At 46.7% G+C, this 19,190-nt stretch overlaps 1 protein-coding gene and 1 non-coding gene across 3 annotated transcripts in view; one reads left to right on the plus strand and one right to left on the minus strand.

Annotated features, from left to right (window-relative positions):
• Mroh1 (maestro heat like repeat family member 1) overlaps positions 1 to 19,190 on the plus strand; it is an 80,753-nt gene that overhangs the window by 34,803 nt on the left and 26,760 nt on the right. For both annotated transcript variants that reach the window (XM_028870952.2, XM_037197597.1), the window contains exons 11-14: positions 5,322 to 5,400; positions 6,855 to 6,968; positions 14,567 to 14,640; positions 16,713 to 16,832. In XM_028870952.2, the coding sequence (XP_028726785.1) occupies positions 5,322 to 5,400; positions 6,855 to 6,968; positions 14,567 to 14,640; positions 16,713 to 16,832 (387 nt within the window). The remainder of the gene's footprint in view (positions 1 to 5,321; positions 5,401 to 6,854; positions 6,969 to 14,566; positions 14,641 to 16,712; positions 16,833 to 19,190) is intronic.
• On the minus strand, positions 11,294 to 11,395 carry LOC114694393. Its single transcript, XR_003734691.1, has one exon. It is a non-coding gene; the product is annotated as a U6 spliceosomal RNA (small nuclear RNA).

A 19,190-nucleotide genomic window follows, 5' to 3' on the forward strand; every position in this document is an offset into this window, starting at 1 on the left:
TTATTTATTTTTAGTAAATATTTTTAATTTATAATTAATTTAAATTTATACATCAGCCACGGATTCCCCTGTCCTCCTTCCTTCCACCCCCCAGCCACCCCCCCAATCCACCCCCTATTCCCACGTCCTCCAAGGCAAGGTCTCCCCTGGGTATTCAGTTAAAGATTTATTTATTCATTATGTGTATAGTGTTCTGCCTGCACGTCAGAAGAGGGCACCAGATCTCATCACAGATGGTTGGGAGCTACCATGTAGTTGCTAGGAATTGAACTCAGGACCTCTGGAAGAGCAGCCAGTGCTCTTACCTCTGAGCCATCTCTCCAGCCCCTCGATTTATTTATTTTTAGTGTATGAGTGTTTTGCCTTCATGTGTGTCTGTGTACCAGGTGTGCGCAGAGCCCTTGGAGGCCAGAAGAGGGAGTTGGGTCCCATTAGACTAGAGTTACAGGCAGTTATAAGCCACTGTGTGGGTAGTGGGAATTAAATCTTGGTCTTGTGGAAGAGCAGCCAGCACCCTTAACTGCTGAGCTGTCTCCGTAGCTCCTAAGTACGTAGTCCTAAATGATCTCCAGATTACCTTGGCTGTGTGGTCTGGCACAGGATCAAGAAGGCAAGAAGTAGTTCCACAAACTGTATCCTCCCTCCCTTTCCTCTTCTCTCCCTTCCTCTTGTTCTGCCAAGATAGACATTGTGAGTAGGCAAGGTAGGCTTGGGCAGTTCTGGATTTTGTTTGTTTTGTTGCTGCTGTTTGTCGTTTTGGTTTTTTGAGAAAGAATTTCTCTGTGTAGCTTTGGAGCCTGTCCTGGAACTCGCTCTCTAAACCAGGCTGGCCTCAGACTCATAGAGGTCCTCCTGAGTTCTGGAACACCACCTGACTAAATTGTACATGATTTTTTTTTAAGGTTTATTTGTTTATTATCTATACAGTGTTCTGCCTGCATGTATGCCTGCAGGCCAGAAGAGGGCACCAGATCCCATTACAGATGGTTGGGAGCCACCATGTAGTTGCTGGGAATTGAACTCAGAACCTCTGGAAGAACAGTCAGTGCTCTTAACCGCTGAGCCATCTCTCCAGTGTCGTCCCGTCCCCCCCTGCTTTTTTTTTTTTTTTTTTTTTGAGACAAGGTCTTATGTAGCCTAGGTTGGTCTTAAATTTATAGGAATCCTTCTTGCCTCCATTTCTGGAATGCTAGAATTACAGATGTGTACCACCACACCTGGCAATACGGCAGCTTTTGTATCCCTCATTTTGACAGACACAAGCCACATCCTTTAGTGTTACAGCTGTCTTTCAGCCCTTGAGCAGCAGGACCTTACCAGGAGGCAGTGTTACAGCTCCTGGGCCTGGGGTGACACCTTTGGCCCTGAAGTCCAGCTCCTTAGAGCCAGGGCCTGTAGTCCCTGCCCTCCCTGCAGTTTTGAGCTTGGCCTCAGACTGCTCAGCCACCACGGCTGCTGCTTGGTTGCTTCTGCCTGTGTCACTGCCATGCTTTCTCTGCTGTTGCTTTCCTGTCACCCTCGGCCCAGTTACTAAAAGCAATCCAGAAAAGACCACTGGAGGGAAGCCTTTTATCGCACCTGTGAACCAGGCTTTTTCATTTGGGCCACCAACCAGCCCCCAAATCACAGCGTGGAGACTTAGTATTAGTTTTGAATGCTCAGCCTAGCTCAGGCTCCTTTCTGGCTAGCTCTTTTAACTTAAATTAACCTGTTTATCTACCTTTTGTCTCAGGGCTTTTTACTTTTCTTTCCTCCTGTATATCTTACTTTAACTGCTTTTCATGTCTGTTTGTCTGGCGCCTGCCTGGCTTCTAGCCCCGGGCGTCTCCCTCATTCTCTCCTCCTCCTCCCCTCCCTCGTCCTCCTACCCCTCCTCCTCCTCCCCCTCCTCCTCCTTCTCTTCTTCTTGTCTTCTCACCCTAGATTTCTCCTATTTATTCTCTCTGTCTGCCAGCCCTGCCTGTCTCTCTCCTGCCTCGCTATTGGCCGTTCAGCTTTTTATTAGACCAATCAGGTGCCTCAGGCAGGCCCGCTGAAACAAATGCAGCACATCTTTACATAATTAAACAAATCCTTACGCTGTTAAACAAATGTAGCATAAACAAATGTAGCACACCTTTACACAGTTAAAGAAATATTCCACAGCATAAACAAGTGTAACACATCTTTGCCCAGTTAAAATAATATTCCACAGCAGGCCTGATGTTGCACAGACCATTTGGGTCTCTCTCAGCTGACCCAACAAATGATTCAAGCAGCTTACCTATCCATGTAACAGAGCCAGAAGAGAGGCGTTTATACCAATCACAGCAAACTTCCCTTGCAAATAAAGGCTTATGTTGGCAGGAATCAGCTTTGGCCCTTTGTACCTGTCCTAGCATTTCCTCTCTGGTAGGCCACCAGGGGACCTGCTTCCTCTCTGGTCCAGGTAGAAGTCGCTGCAGGATCATCTAGAGTTCACCAAGGCTTGTCATAACAAAAAGTCCAGTGTTAGCTTTGAAATAGTTCTGGCAGGGTCTGTACCTTCAAGAGCCGGAGCAAGCAGCCATATTGTATAGCTTCCCAGGGTGTCTGTGGAGTGTTCACGATGGTCAGTGCTGGCGTAAGGGTAGAGTGGCTGGCTGTTTGGCCGACAGTCATTTTATAGCAAGGGAGAATCCAAAAGTTGCCAAACGTTAGGGAATCCAAGTGCTCTCGAATATTATTAAGGACCAGCTTTAATAATATTCTTCCCAGGGGCCCAGAAGAGAAGGTACAAATGACAAGAATTACTTTTGGGAAAAGAATCTCTAAGTACACCGAGCTCTTTTGTCCATCTGCTTTTATTACTCTGGGATAAATTCTGTGTACACAGCTTCACTTCTGCTCTCGTGCCCAGCTCCTTTCTTGCCTGATTTCTCTCTACCTTTATCTGCTGTCCTCTAGGTTCTATCTTAATTCTCTCATCTTAGTTCCGCCCCATCTAGGTTCTCATCCATCTAGTTCTTTCCCATCTTAGCTCCTCTCCCACCTCCTTCTTTCTCATCTTGTTCTTCCCCATCTGGCTCTTCCTCATCTTCCATCTTGTTCCTCTGGTACTCTGTTCAAGCCCTTCAATCTAGTTCTTCCCCATCTCTGTTCCTTCCTCTCCAGTTCTTACCATCCAGTTCTTCCATTCTCTTTTCTCTTTTCCATCTTGTCCTTGCTCTGGAAATAAAACTGCCTTTTATCCCTTGGCCCCTTATCTCTCCAAGCTATCTCTGTTCCCACAGCTTCTGGCAGGGTCAGGAGAAGTGTGCTCAGTCGCTAGGCAACTTCCGTCAAAGCTAGATGCACCTGTAAGTAGGAACCCTTTAGTGAGTTAATTGTTAAGGGTGGATCTAAAACTAGAAATAAGACTTTGGAAAGGAGAAAGTGAATCTTAATTGGCATAGCTGCCAGGCCTTTTCAAACCGGTAGTCTGGATGCTTAAGTCTGTTCTTAGAGAGTACAGAGACATCTCTGATAAGGTACTTTCGTCCATCCAGGGATGGTCCTGGCCGGATGCTGCCAATGATAATTACAGGGAGGCTTGAACTGGGGTTCTGGCTGTGCATAGCTGTCAGCACAGAAGGTTGTCTTTATATTCCATTAGTAGAGGGGAAATTGTGCCCAATGAATGATGAAAAAGCTACAATAGCACACTAGAAATTCATATTAGGAAAGAGCTAATAATCAAAAGCCAATATTACCAAGATTTCTTGAGCCTCTACTTGACCTCTGGAAGGCCCTTGGCTTCTTCCAGCTATTAGCCTGTCATAGTCAGCTGAAATCCTACTTCATATATTTTTGCAACTTGCAGCAAAGTGCCCCATCTTCCATCATCAGGAGGGTTTACAATAAGAACTACTCTTGGGCTCACGGGATGGCTCAGTGAGTAAAGGTGCTTGCCACTCAAGCTGCCCCTCAAGACACGCCCCCTCCCTGGAACTCCCCCATAAAGGTAGAAGGAGAGAACCGACTCCATTGAGGTGTCCTCTGATCTCCACAGCCATAGCACATATGCACCCCTCTCCCCGCACTAATAATAATACTAAGTAAATACTTTTTTACAAAGAACTTATTGGTGCCGGAGAGACAGCAGTTTAGCACACTTGCTGCTCATCCACAGGAGCTGAGTTCAGTTCCAGCATCCACATGTTGGCTAATAACCTGTGACTCCAGTTCCAGGAGATCTAGTGCTGGTACACACATTTGGTGCACATACATACATGTAGGGAAAATAAAACTCATATATAAAATAAAAATAAATAATTTTTTTTTGTTTGTTTGGCTTGGTTTTTTGAGATAGGGTTTCTCTGTGTAGTCCTGGCTGTCTTGGAACTTGCTTGTAGACTAGGCTAAGAATTTACCAGGCTACGTGTGGTGGCACAAGCATTTAATCCCAGCACTTGGAGGCAGAGGGAGACGAATCTCTGAGTTTGAGGCCAGACTGGTCTACATAGTGAGTTCCAGGACAGCCAGACCTTGTCTCAAAAAACAAACAAACAAAGCATAGGCTGGAGAGAGAGCTCAGTGAGTGGTTAAGAATATTTGTTGCTGGGGCGGGGTGGTGGTGGTGGTGGTGGTGGTGGTGGTTGGAGAGATGGTTCAGCAGTTAAGAGCACTGATTGCTCTTCCAGAGGACTCGAGTTCAATTCCCAGCGCCCACATGGCAGCTCACAACTGTAACTCCAAAATCTGACATCCTCACACAGACATACATGCAGGCAAAACACCAATGCACATAGAATAAAAGTAAATATAAAAAGTAATTATAAAAAATAGTATTTGTTGCTCTTGCAGACGATCTGGGTTTGATTCCTAGTACCCACAAGCTCACAGCTATCTGTAACTCTAGTTCAAGGGAATCTGGCACCCTCTTTTGACCTCCAGGGGCACCAGGAATGTATACATTTATTTAGGCAAAACACTCATACATATGAAACAGTAAAGTAGGTCTTTAAATTACTTTATTTTACATGTGTTGGTGTTCCTCCTGCACGTTTATCTGGGTGCCATGTGTGTGTCACGGGTCAGAGGAGGGCCTCAAGTCCACCGCAACTGTCGTAACAGTGAGTTGTGAGCTGCCGTGTGGGTGCTGAGAGTTGAAGCCAGGTCCCCTGGAAGAGCAGCCGGAGCTGCTCTTCAGCGCTGGGCTGTCACTCCAGCCCCGCTTTAAAAAAATTTAAACACCCAAAGCGGCGACAACAAAACCCCTTCCAGCACCTCCAGGTGAGGTGGAGCCACTCACCATTGCACGGCAGGGCCCTGACATGGCAGTGAGTCTGCCGCCATAACCTCCGCCCTGTCCTCTGGAGCAGATTTGTGTGCCTGTGGAGTCCTCCAGCCCCCTGGTGAGGAGCGGCCAGAAGGAGGTGCTTCGCTGCTTCACAGTGCTGGGTGAGTGGTGCCTTCTGTACGGAAAGCCTCGGAGAGCATGTCTGACCAGAGGCCCTCTTTGCCCTTTGTTTTATATTTATTTATTTATTCATTCATTCATTCATTCATTTATTTATTTTTACGAGACAGGCTTTCTCTGTGTAGTATTGGCGCCTGTCCTGGAACTTACTCTGTAGACCAGGCTGGCCTCAAACTCACAGAGATCCGCCTGCCTCTGCCTCCCATGCGCTGGGATTAAAGGCGTGCACCACCACTGCATGGCTATTATTTATTATTATTATTATTATTATTATTATTATTACTACTACTACTATTATTATTATTATTATTATAAAAACAAACAAGACAGGTTCTCAGGTTCCTTTTAGCTCAGCTGGCCTTGAATTCATGATCCTTCTGCCTCAGGCTTCCAAATACTGGAGTTACAGTCGTGTGCCTCGTGTCTGGTCAGCTGTCCTCTTTGAGGAGGACAACAGTAGGTAGCTCTGTGGCTCAGGCTGAGGAGGGTTAGGGCCTGCAGCAGGGTTGGTTTCAGCCACAGCATGAAGTGAATGTTACAGCCGCACTTCTAGAGGCTTCTGTCTCCCATTCCACACGGTCCATCCTTGACCCTCACCCACAGTCTTTGCACCCCTCTATGTGGTTGCTTGGCTCTGGCCATCAGTCTGGCATTACCTGACCCTCTGATGCTAGAGGTGACAGCATCTTTCAGTGCCTCTACTGGAGCCTGATGGTCTAGGTCGGTGAAGGCCCGGCCTACCAGCTCCGTCCCCGGTGTCTGCAGTCCATCAGGGCCTGCTCGCTCGCTCGCTCGCCAGCTTGAGGGTCAGGCGGAGGTTTGTGACTTCAGCTGCTGAAGACCAGTGACATCTGCACCCACCTAGAGCCTGGAGGGAGGGGATGCTGGGAGATGGTTCAGTGTGGTGGGAGGGAGGACCAATTTTTTACTGTCATTGACAAAGGAGAGAACTCACCAAGGTAATTTCCAGAAGGTTCCCACTGGCAATGATAGAGGTCCAGGGTAGAAGTCTGTACAGGGTCAGGGGTGGAGTGCTTGGGGATTATTCTGTATCTGCAGACCAGCCCAGAAGCAGGAGGGTCTCTGAGGGGTTCCTTGTGAGCTCCCTATGAATTAAGTTGGAACAAGCCCCCTGGCCCTGGTGACTGCAGGTCTGAGTCTCACATGTCCTGTGTGGTAGCAATCCATTGGTGTTCCTCCTGTGCTCCAACCCTTCCCTTTATACAACCACTCCAAGAAAACACTGGGGGGAACTTGACGGCCGGGGAGTCCTGGCTTCCTGCATTCCCCACAGTGAGTCTTTGCCTTCCCTGCCCTGGGGAGCTCCAGTTCCAGAATGACCAAGATACACAAATTCAGTCCTGGGGAGCTTCGGGTGCAAGCACGGAACAAGGAGCAAAATTAGAAAGTGTCTGATATGCATGTTACCCTGCAGCCTGCTGCTCTCCTGACCGACTGCTGGCCTTCTTACTGCCCAGGCTGGACACTAACAGTGAGAGACTCCGCGTGGGTACCCTGCAGATCCTGAGACACATCATCAACTCGGCTGGTGAGTGCCGCCTGCGCCTGCGGACTGGCCACCTGTGCCATAGGGTAACGCCAGGGTAATGTCCATCTTACAGATGACGGTAGCATCCTGCTCTGAATTACTATTAATAATAGTAATTTGCCTTGGTGGTTTTCACAGTTGAACGTTGTCCTAGTTGTTACTGCTGTGATAAGACACCGTGACCAAGGCAACTTCTAGAAGAGAAGGTTTATCTGGAGGTGGGGGGGCAGGGAGGGCAGGTGCACATGCGCAAGCGTGTGAAAACTGGGAATGGCCTGGGCTTTTGAAACTGCAGAGCCCGCCCCTGGTGACACACCTCCTCCAACAAGGCCACGCCTCATACTCCCCCAGACTCTCCTACCAGCTGGATACTAAGCTATGTATGGCTATGGGACCATTCTTCAAACCACCCCAGACCTAGCACTTGGGGTTCCACACATGCTGGGCAAGTGCTCTACCTCTAAGCAACACTTTCAGCCCCAAGTTTCCTGTTTCTAAAGGAGATTTATTTGATTAACAATAAGGCTCAATAAGGTAATCACAGTTGTACAAGTAGGTTTCTGTTTTGGTGAGTTTCATTCATGCCCTGTCAGAGGTCAGAAATCAATGACCATGGGCCACGTTGGGTGGCATTAGATACAAGGTTCAGAAAGGTAGATCCAGTTTCCTGGGGCTCTTCCAGGCAGTAGCTTAAGGCACCAGAATTTTGGTGCTGATTTTTTTAGGTGTGGGTGTGTATTAAAAAAAAAAAGTTCGGGGCAAGGGCGGGGGGGGGGGGAAAGTTCACTAGTGGGGCTGGGCATTAGTAGCGCACGCCTTTGATCCCAGCACTGGGGAGGCAGAGGTAGGTGGATCTGTGAGTTTAATGCCAGCCTGGTTTACAGAGTGAGTTTCAGGACAGCCAGAGCTGCTGTTATTTGTTTGTTTGTTTGTTTGTTTAAGGAGTCTCTCTACATAGTCTTGGCTATCTGAGATTAAAGGTGTCCACCACCACGGCCAGCATTTGACTGGAAACCTTCATCTAGCTATGTGATGCTTTTATTGATTTCATTACAGAAATACAGTTTGCCTATATTTCATTTTTCCTCTATGTTCTTTCTGTGGGCATTTCATATGGAAATGTCTGCATACAGGAAACAGAATTCTATCTAGAGATATTCATCATGCGCTTCATTTCTCTCTGTAACCTACCTTAGGGAGCTTCTTGCTTTCATATACAGATTCAAGACGCTTTTAGTTTTTTTTTTTTTTTTTTTTCTTGAAATACAGCTCACATGTGGAAACAGCACAGATGGTAACTGTTCTTTTCAGTACATGATAACACAAGCCCATTATTTCCCACCTGGATGAGGAATAAGGAAAGGATATGTGGCCACTAGCAGGTCTTTGAAGGGTAGCTTCCAGCACAAAAAGAAAGGGAAATTTGGGCTGGAGAGATGGCTCAGAGGTTAAGAGCACTGACTGCTCTTCCAGAGGTCCTGAGTTCAATTCCCAGCGACCACATGGTGGCTCCCAACCATCTACAATGAGATCTGGTGCCCTCTTCTGGCCTGCAGGGACACGTGCAGGCAGAATACTGTATACATAACAAATAAATAAATCTTAAAAGAAAAAGAAAGGGAAATTGTACGGTATGGAGCGTTTTGTATCTGAATTATTTTTCTGTTTTCTGTTTATGACATGTTTATATATCACAGAGTTCATCATGTGTGATAAACTATGCAGTTCATTTGCTGGCTATGAATATGCAGATTCCTCCAGTTTCTTACCCTAAAGAAGGCTGCTGCTGTTTCTATTTTTCCCCTGTGCGCACTTAGTCAAATGTGTGTCTAGGACCAGAATTTCAGGTTGTAGGTATGCATTTGTCTAGCACTGCTAGATGAAAACACTCCGTTTTCCTAAAAGACCCATTGTAGTGGAGCCAGTCCTTTGTATCCTAGCCAGGGTAAATTGTTTTGCAGCAATCCACTAGTTAGCTGTTTCATGTAGCAAAACGAGGCAGAAAAATCCCTGATAAGGGCAAGGATGGGGCACATAGACATACTTTTCCTGGACTCTAGTTTTATTACTACTATTACGTTGTCTGAGCCTGTAGTCACCTCTGTGGCTTTAACACTAGGTAGCGCTCTGAGCTCAGATTTGCATCACTTCTGTGGACTTAAAGCTGTGTAAAATAGGACCAGGAGAGCAACTTCAGGAAAATAAGGCTGTCTATAGTTGTCTGTTGCTCCCTGAGAAATCCTAGTCATCTAAAGATGAACTTGAATGAACCATTCTTTGGGCTTCAATATGACTTCCAGGTAGGAAACAGGTTCATTTTAAATTTCTCCAAAAAATTTACACAACACACAGAACCTCTACCCCAGTGAGTAGCCACTGCCCTGGTCTTGAATACTATAGCCTTATCATCTACACCTTTGGGCCTTTGCCCCTAAGGTTCCAGGGTCTAGCTGTGCGTAGTTTGTTTTTATTTTCAGTCTTTTGTGACAAGGTCTCTATATAGCCCTGATTGTCCTGGAACTCACTGTGTAGACCAGGCTGGCCTCGAACTCAGAGATCCACCTGCTTCTGCCTGCCCTGCAAGTACTGGGATCAAAGGTGTGCGCCACTATGCACAGCTGACCATTGATATTTTTGTTTTGTTTGATTTTTTTTTTTTTTAAAGAGAGGATGTCAGGTATCCCAGGCTGGCCTTGAACTTGTTATATACCTGAGAATGACCTTGAGCTCTTCTCCTCCTGGCTCCACCTCCCTCGTGCTGGGATTTCATGTGTTCACCCACACTCGTTCTTATTCAGTGCTGGGGATTCAACCTTCGGCTCCATGCCCGTTAGGCAAACACCCTGCCAGCGTAGTTATATCTCCAGCCCTGCTTTTATGTCTGTTTGTTCTAAAACGACATAATATACAACGGCATAATTCAGTGATGTTGAGCACAGCCAGACAATAGTGTGGCTGTCACCGCTACTCTCTGTGAAGTGCTCCTTCCTGTAGCCCTGAAGCTGCCCACTTCCTGGTGACTGTCCTCAGTCTCCGTTCACACAAGTTCCATGGTATTACCATCTTTTCTTCCTACCCCAGATTTTTTGTTTGTTTGTTTTTGTTTTTGTTTTTCAAGACAGGGTTTCTCTGTGTAGCTTTTGGAGCCTTTCCTGGATCTTCCTCTGTAGACCAGGCTGGCCTCGAACTCACAGAGATCTGCCTGCCTCTGCCTCCCGAGTGCTGGAATTAAAGGCGTGCGCCACCACTGTCCAGCCTCCTACCTCAGTTTTAAGGTCATGAATGTTCCTCAACATCTTCTAAACACTGCATATTTGCCTCAGGTCAGACTTAGAATTTCTGTTGTCTGGGCTTTTATAGTACACATCTCATTGTTCTGCATTGTATGTTATTATACCCTGGACCCTGACCAGGCTTGGTTGTGGTGGCTCCAGGGGAGGTAGGGCATGACCCAAGGTGGGGGTAGGGCTGGGGCACTGGGGACAAGGCCATGTGTCTTTGAGGTCTCTGCCCTCTGTGTTGGGCTCTACCTTTTGCTGCTTTGGGAGCTTGTGTTCTGAGTGCTGTGTGCCCTCTGGGTTCAGACTCCTGGCTTGTGAAATTGGGATCAGGATGACATCTTTCTTACTGGACTGTCTATATAATGAAAACATTGTCACAAGCAGTGTATTACCTGCATTGCGCCCAGTGCCTTCATTTTTCTTCCCTATTTAACTTTTAAAGAAAAGATGGTTTGTTTGTTTATTATATGTCTGTGTATGTGCCTTCATGAGTTCATGGGCAGGTGTCCATGGAGGTTTAAGCATTTAATGCTTTATTGGAGTTGTAGGTGATTGTGTGCTGCCTGATGTAAGTTCTGGGAACTGAACCCAGGTCCTCCCTCCACAAGAGCAGTTCTTAACTGCTGAGCCATCTCCCCAGCCTCTTTACTTCCTTTTTTTTTTTTTTTTAAGATTGATTTATTTATTATGTATACAGTGTTCTGCCTGCATGTGTCCCTGAAGGCCAGATCTTATTGTAGATGGTTGTAAGCCACCATGTGGTTGCTGGGAATTGAACTCAGGACCACTGGAAGAGCAGCCAGTGCTCTTAACCTCTGAGCCATGTCTCCAGCCCCTACTTCCCTTTTTTTGAGACGGGGTCTTGTTCTATAGCCTAGACTGGCCTCGAATTCACTAGCTTCCTATGACAGCCTCCTCAGCTAGCCTGGAGCTCATGATCTTCCTGTCTCCTTCTGTTAGGGTTACAGGCATGTACCATATCCAGTGATAACTACTTCATAATATCCATTTAAAATTCATCATAAAAAGTGAAATCCACTATAGGAAAATATGGAATGCTTCACAAATGTAAATGTCATCATTGCACAGGGGCTGTGTTGATCTTCTGTGTATCATTCCAGTTTCAGTCTGTGCTACACTCAGCACGTAGGGCCACTTAATGGCCACCTTGAAACTTGTTTTAAGTGTTAGGAGAATAGCTGGGCAGTGGTGGCGCACACCTTTAACCCCAGCACTTGGGAGGCAGAGGCAGGTGGATCTCTGTGAGTTCAAGGCCAGCCTGCTCTCCAAAGTGAGCTCCAGGACATCCAGGGCTACACAGAGAAACCCTGTCTTAAAAAAAACAAAAAACAAACAAACAAAAAAAAAAAAAAAAGAAAGGAAGAAAGAAACAGAATTAGGACATAAAAGGTTGTGTTGCTGATTCCCAGCAAGAAGGAGCCCCAGACCAGTAGCACAGTCGCCTGGAACGTGTTAGAGGCCCAGCCACCCAGACCTGTCACATCAGGTGTTAGCCATCTGGTGACTCGGAAGCCACTTCAGTTACAGTCACTGACGAGACTTCCCTAGATTCTGGGCCACTTGTCTACTTATCGCCTCAACTGCCAACTGCTTAGCTTTTTAAAAGATACGTTTAAATTTAGTGTGCTTGTTCGTTTATTGTGAGTGTGTGAGTGCCGTGAAGAGGGAGTAGACATCAGAGAACACTTACAGGAATTGTCCCTCTCCGTCCGTCTGCCATGTTGGTCCCAGGGGTGGAACTCAGCAGTCTGGGTGGCAAGCGCCTCTACTCACTGAGCCACCTGCCCTGGCCCCAACCTGGCTTTTCTCTTTTCTCCTTTTAAATTTTTATTATTGTTATTAGTATATGTATTGGTTTTTCAAGATACTGTTTCTTTGTGTAGCCCTGGCTGTCCTGGAACTCGCTCTATAGACCAGGCTGGCCCCGAACTCAGAGATCCACCTGCCTCTGCCTCCCAAGTGCTGGGATTAAAGGTGTGCACCACTACTGCCTGGCTTCTTTTTATTATTTTTAATTATATATGTCTGTGGATATGTGCATATGAGTGTACGTACCCACAGAGACCAGAAGTGTCAGATTTCCCTGGAGATGACTATGAGCCACCTGATGTGGGTGCTGGGAACTGAACTCAGATCCTCTGGAAGAGCAGCACATGCTCTTACCCACTGAGCCATCCCTCACACCCCCCTTTAAATTCATCATCGTCATTGTTTGCTCAGGCTAGAGACTGAGAAATGAACCTTGAGTGTCTATCCAACTGTAAGCCACTATGATTTAATATTTTATAGAAAAGAGGTTTACAGAAAACAGAATCCGAGCAGAAGGTATTCTGGTATTCTGCATCACATCTGTCCCCTAGGTGCTGGTTCGAGCCCTCACCCACAGCCCCCCATACCTCTTACTTGTACTGTGCTTTCATAATGACTTCTTTTGAATGAGCTAGAGAGCAACTCTTTTCAAGGTGACCTCTTAAAAAGATGGCTACGTCTGGCCAGGCAAACATATTTGGTGGGAGGCAAGTGCACATGCAATACCAAGAGCGTCTTTCTTTCTTTTAATTTATTTTATTTTGATTTTTCGAGACAGGGTTTCTCTGTGTAGCCTTGGCTGTCCTGGGACTCGCTTTGTAGACCAGGCTGGCCTCGAACTCACAGAATCCACCTGCCTCTGCTTCCCAAGTACTGGGATCAAAGGCATGTGCCACCACCGCCCGGCTACAAAGAGCTTTTCTTTTCTTTTTTTTTTTTTTTTATTATTTTATTTTACAATACCATTCAGTTCTACATATCAGCCTCCGGTTCCCCTATTCTCCCCCCTCCCACACCTTCCCCTTACCCCCAGCCTACCCCCCATTCCCACCTCCTCCAGGGCAAATCCTCCCCCCCCACCCAGGACTGCAATCAACCTGGTAGACTCAGTCCAGGCAGGTCCAGTCCCTTCTTCCCAGACTGAGCCAAGTGTCCCTGCATAAGCTCCAGGTTTCAAACAGCCAACTCATGCAATGAGCACAGGACTTGGTCCCACTGCCTAGTTGCCTCCCAAACTGATCAGGCCAATCAACTGTCTCACCTATTCAGAGGGCCTGATCCAGCTGGGGGCCCCTCAGCCTTTGGTTCATAGTTCATGTGTTTCCATTCATTTGGCTATTTTTTTTCAATAATTGAGTAGAACCGAAATTTATTATAAGCCACAGTCGTCCTAGGGACCTCCATGCTATATATATAGCCTCTATGGTTCTATGGGCTGTGGTCTGATTGTTCTTTATTTTATATTTAGAATCCACTTATGAGTGAGTACATACCATGACTGTCTTTCTGGGTTTGGGTTACCTCACTCAGGATGATTTTTTCTAGTTCCATCCATTTGCCTGCAAATTTCATGCTTTCATTGTTTTTCTCTGCTGAGTAGTACTCCTTTGTGTATATGTACCACATTTTTTCCATCCATTCTTCCGTTGATGGGCATCTAGGTTGTTTCCAGGTTCTGGCTATTACAAATAGTGCTGCTATGAACATAGCTGAGCATGTATCTTTGTGGTATGATTGAGCATTCCTTGGGTATATGCCCAAGAGTGGGATGGCTGGGTCTTGAGGTAGTTCGATTCCTAATTTTCTGAGAAACCGCCATACTGATTTCCACAGTGGTTGTACAAGTTTACATTCCCACCAACAGTGGAGGAGTGTTCCCTTTGCTCCACATCCTCTTCAACATTGACTGTCATGGTGTTTTTGATCGTAGCCATTCTGACAGGTGTAAGGTGGTATCTCAGAGTCGTTTTGATTTGCATTTCTCTGATGATTAAGGATGTTGAGCATTTCTTTAAATGTCTTTCAGCCATTTGTAGTTCTTGTTTTGTGAATTCTCTGTTTGAGCTTTTCTTAAATTCATGTACAGAGAACTGAGCACTCTCAGAGCGGGGACACCATTAAACAGTGGATAAAAGACAGGACAGATGTCTCAGATGGCTTTCTCTGAGGCTCCTGCTTAACAGTGTCGTTTCCTTAATTCCTTTGATCTTCTGTGGTCTACCCTCTGCTTCCCCTTGCAAAGTCTGCAGCACACTTCATTTCAACATCACAGGATTTGAGAGCACAGTTCTTCATGCACAAGGACTCTGAAGAGAACTAAAAATCCCTTTTTACTTTTTGATTGGTAAAATGTTGTTGTTTTTCTCCTTCAGAGCAATGTCCTCCTTCCACATGAGGACCAAGTGAGGCCGAGACTTCAAGGTAGACATGGGTAGGATGACTGGTCTTGGTTGGCGGGGACTAAGCCCTCTTGTTTGTTTATTGCAGCCGCTCAAATGGAGGTTAAGAAGCCCTTTATCCTCTCTTCCATGAGGCTCCCTCTTCTGGACACCAACAGTAAGGTAAAGTGGACAGATTAGCTTGGCCCTTGTTGGAATAAGCCAGTTAGTTTGGCTCATCCTGAGCAGCCAACAGAAGAGTGGCCAGAACACTAGAAGTGCCTATCCTACCAGTCTCTGGGTACAAACAAGCAGAGAGATGCACACATGTGTAAACAGGCTACATTCCCACATTGTTAGTGAACCCAAGGCCCCTCAGGGTTGGGATCTGTCACAGGCCCAGAGGGCTCCAGCACCACCCGAGGGTCACCATTCACCAGAAGGACTCAGAGAACTCAGGCAGCTGGTATACTCGCCACTTACACAGGCATTGTGTAAATCAGCTGAGGAGCTGGGTGTGGTAGCTCAGGACTGTAATCTTAGCGCTTAGGAGTCTGAGATAGGAGTTCGTGTCTATCCTGGGCTACACAATTAGATCTTATCTCAAAAACAAAAGTCAGCTGGGAAAGAGCTCTTGGGACAGAGTTCAGGAGTGCCCAAACCTGCAGCTTCCCATTGCCTTTTGTGGGCGGGGCAGTGTTAGTACCTTGGTAGCAATGTGTGACCACACATTGTATTGCCAGCTAAGGTCATTCCTGAGCCTTGCGCCCTGTTATGTGGATGTGCTGGGCTGTCTGTATGGCTACACTCAGGCCCCAGCCCCTCTGAAGACAGGACTGATATCATGTGGCTTACCTGAATTACAGCCTTCGACTGTGGGAGGTGACCCTGGGCCCAGATCATGAGACATTGTTACCATGAGATATCTCAAGGGTTCCCAGGATTCTAGGAAACAGGTCAGGTTCCTCTTTAGGCAATGTAGACCTTTTCCAGCCCTCGAGGCACTATTGTCTTGAACAGGTCCATCTTGTTCAGAGGCAGCAGGATTCAAGCCCTCCTTGGGAGCTGCTGCAGCATTGTGCTACTTCTAGGGACCTCTTCTGTATCTTACTATTATTTCTTCAGAAGCTTCTGACACAAACTCCAAATAACAGCCTCAGGCCTTTATATTCTGGCACAGTCTTCCCTGATACACCTGTGACAGGGCCCTGTAGCTCATTATGGGTCCAAACAATGAGATGTTTGCAGTCTCGAGTGGCACATGCATGCTCAGCCTGGGCAGTCGGCTACCAACCCTGACCCACCCCGTTCCCATAGATAGCCATTCCGTGAATGTGACCCAGGGATAACAGGAGGTGGTAATCCCAGGAGGCTTCCTTGGGGCAGCTGCAGCTGCATTTGACCTGACATTCTAGGAAGCAAAAACATTCTCGTGAGTCCGAAGGTTCCTGAGAGTGGGGGCCATGTGCAAAGGGCTCAGGCTGGGGACAGAGGCCAGTGTCTGTTAGGGTATGGTGGGCTAAACTAGACCATGGCTCTGAGTAAACATCACTGATTTTGGCTATTGGACTGGCCATGCAGGCTCAGAACTAGCAGTGCTTAAGTGATAGTTAAAGGTCTGAGAAACATTGCCTGACGGGAGACCCAAACAACCAGGTCAATAGCATATCACAGGAAATGTGGGTGTCACACGAGAGAGGCCAGCACTGAAGGACACCCATCCTATAGCTCAAGGCCAGATGAATAAATAGTACAGATAGGTTAGGTGTGTTATGCACCAAGACTCCGTGAGTGTAGGGTAGGGAGGTAGAGCTCGAGGGCAGGGTGGTTTGGAGCAGATCTTTAGCAGAACTGTTTTTATAGACATGAGGATGAAGCTTGGAAAAAGTGCATGAAGAAGGATGCTTCTGAGGGGCTGAGAGGAGGGCAAGAATGTATGTGGGAAAGCAGGAGGAGAGAGGCCTTCCTTTGCAGAACTGCAGGTCACAAGGTAGCTAAAAGGCTGCTAGCTGAGAGCTGAGCAAGCTTCCATGAAGCCGGGTGTTAGGTACAAGTGTGAATGTAGATACAGTGTGTCTGTGAGTCTAGATGCAGGTGCAGTTGTAGGTACAGGTGTGGTGTAGGAGTATGTGGGTATTGGCACTGATACAGATGTGGGTACAAATGCAGTGTACATACAGATGTGGGTGCATGTATAGCACAGGACCAGATGTGTGCCCTGTGCCCCTTCCTGACCTTCTCTTGCTTCTGGGCAGGTGAAGCGGGCTGTGGTGCAGGTGATAAGTGCCATGGCCCACCATGGCTACCTGGAGCAGCCTGGAGGTGAGGTGATGGTTGACTACATTGTGCAGCAATGTGCTCTGCCCCCAGAGGAGGTAAGGACAACTACTAACAGACCCCCCTGTTTCTGGATCTGTCGGATGCCAGGCTGTTCAGCCTGTGTATCTCTTGAGCACTGTTAGCACTGGCTACCAAGAACCGCTAGCCTGGCAGCAGGTGGCTGTGTATGGGCTGAGGTTCCCTTTGGTGTCCGAGTCAGGGTCTCTGCATCTTGAGTCCACTCAGCAGATACCAGCTCAGAAGCAGAGGCAGAAGCCAGAAAGTTTATTCTCTTTGATTGTTTTCTATTTAAAAAAAAAATCTACTAAACGAGCACCAGTGTCTTTTGAAGGAGAGCACGGTAAGACATGATAAAGCAGACTGCAGGTAGTGGGTGGGTGTATGGCTCAGCGGCATTGTGCTTGCCTGGTATGCACAGGGTACTGGGCTCTTTAGTCAGGAAGGTGGAGGTGGAGTAGTTACACACTAAACTAGTGACTGCTCCAGTTCTCAGGCTGCCAGCTCTGGATCTGGTTTCTTGGAGTTAGCAAAGCTAGTTCGTCCTAAGGTCAGTTCAGAACAGAGACTCGTATTAGTACTTTTCTGTTGCTCTGATAAACACCATGACCAAGGCAACCTGTAGGAAAGGTTTGTTTGGGCTTCTGGCTCCAGAAGATGAGAGTCCACCATGACAGAAAGGCAGCAGCAGCGAGGGGCAGCCGTGGCGGCAGGAACAGGGAGATGAGAGTTCACATCTCTACTGCAAGCGTGAAGCAAACAGTGAACAGGACGTGGGGCAAGACCACCCATAGCCTACCCCAGTGACTCACTTCCTTCAGCAAGGCTCCACCTCTAAAGATTCCACAGCCTCCACAAACAGCACTGCCAGCTGGGACAGGTGTTCAAATACCAGAACCTACAGGCGACATTTCTCATTCAAGCCACCACATGTGGCCGCCCTCTTGTACTCTGTCATTGTGGTTTATGCAGTACCTCGAACAGGACTCTGGTGTTTATTCTTTAAAAAAAAAAAAAAAGTTTTTATTTATTTATTTATTTATCCCTGCATGCCAAACGAGAGCACCAGATCCCATTACAGATGGTTATGAGCCACCATGTAGTTGCTGGGAATTGAACTCAGAACTTCTGGAAGAGCAGCCAGTGCTCTTACCTCTGAGCCATCTCTCCAGCCCTAATATTTTTAAATTATATTTTAAAAGAATAAACACGGGCTGGAGAGATGGCTCGGCAGTTAAGAGCACTGGCTGCTCTTCCAGAAGTTCTGAGTTCAATTCCCAGCACCCACATGGAGATTCACAGCTGTCTATAACTGTAGTCCTCTAGGATCCAATGCCCTCTTCTGGTATGTAGCTGTATGTGCAGATGAAAACATCCATATATATAAAATAATTTTTTAAATTATTTTTTGTTTTATGCATATGAATATTTGCCTGCATGTATGTATGCATATTATGTGCATGCTTGGTGGTACACACAGAGGTCAGAAGAGGGCATGGGATTCCCTGGAACTGGAGTTACGGATGGTTGTGAGCCACCACGTGGGTGCTGGGAATTGAACCCAGGTTCTCTGTGAGAGCAACAAATGCTCTAAACCACTGATCCATCTCTTGAGCCCCATAACTCTTGTTATTCTTTGAGGATTTCATATAAAATATTTTGATCATATCCACGCCCTACTTTCCCTCTAACTTTTCCCAGATCTACTTTCTCCTTTTTGTAAAATTACATTACAGCCGGGCAGTGGTGGCGCACGCCTTTAATCCCAGCACTTGGGAGGCAGAGGCAGGCGGGTCTCTGTGAGTTCGAAGCCAGCCTGGTCTACAGAGTGAGTTCCAGGAAAGGCGCAAAGCTACACAGAGAAACCCTGTCTCGAAAAACCAAACCAAACCAAAACAAAGCAAATCACATTTACTTATTTATGTGTGTGTGCTCATACATGTTACAATACATGTATGAAGGTCATAGGATAGCATATAGAAGTTGGTTGTCTCCACCATGGGGTCTTGGGGATAGAACTCAGGGTATCAGGTTTTGATGGTATATTTACCCACTGAACTGTCTTGTAGGCCCATCCTGCATTGGTCTTAAAGTACTAGAGGTCATGGATAATAAGCCTTCTTTTGGAGGAAGCCTTGCTAAGGAAGGTTTCAGGCCCCACAGGTCAATTCCTCCTTTAAAAAAATATTTAGAGGGAGGGAGAGAGAGAGAGAAATGTATGTATGTATGTGTGTATGTATGTGAGTATGTATGTATGTATGTGTGTGTGTGTATGTGTGATGTTTGTGTGCGTATAAGTATGTATGTGTGTATATATGTATGTGTGTATGTATTCGAGTATGTGAATGCGGGCACATGTGTCCTTGTAGGACACCTTTCAGGAGTTGTTCTCTCCC

The sequence above is a fragment of the Peromyscus leucopus genome, chromosome 20 (assembly GCF_004664715.2).
Source record: "Peromyscus leucopus breed LL Stock chromosome 20, UCI_PerLeu_2.1, whole genome shotgun sequence".
NCBI lineage: Eukaryota > Metazoa > Chordata > Mammalia > Rodentia > Cricetidae > Peromyscus > Peromyscus leucopus.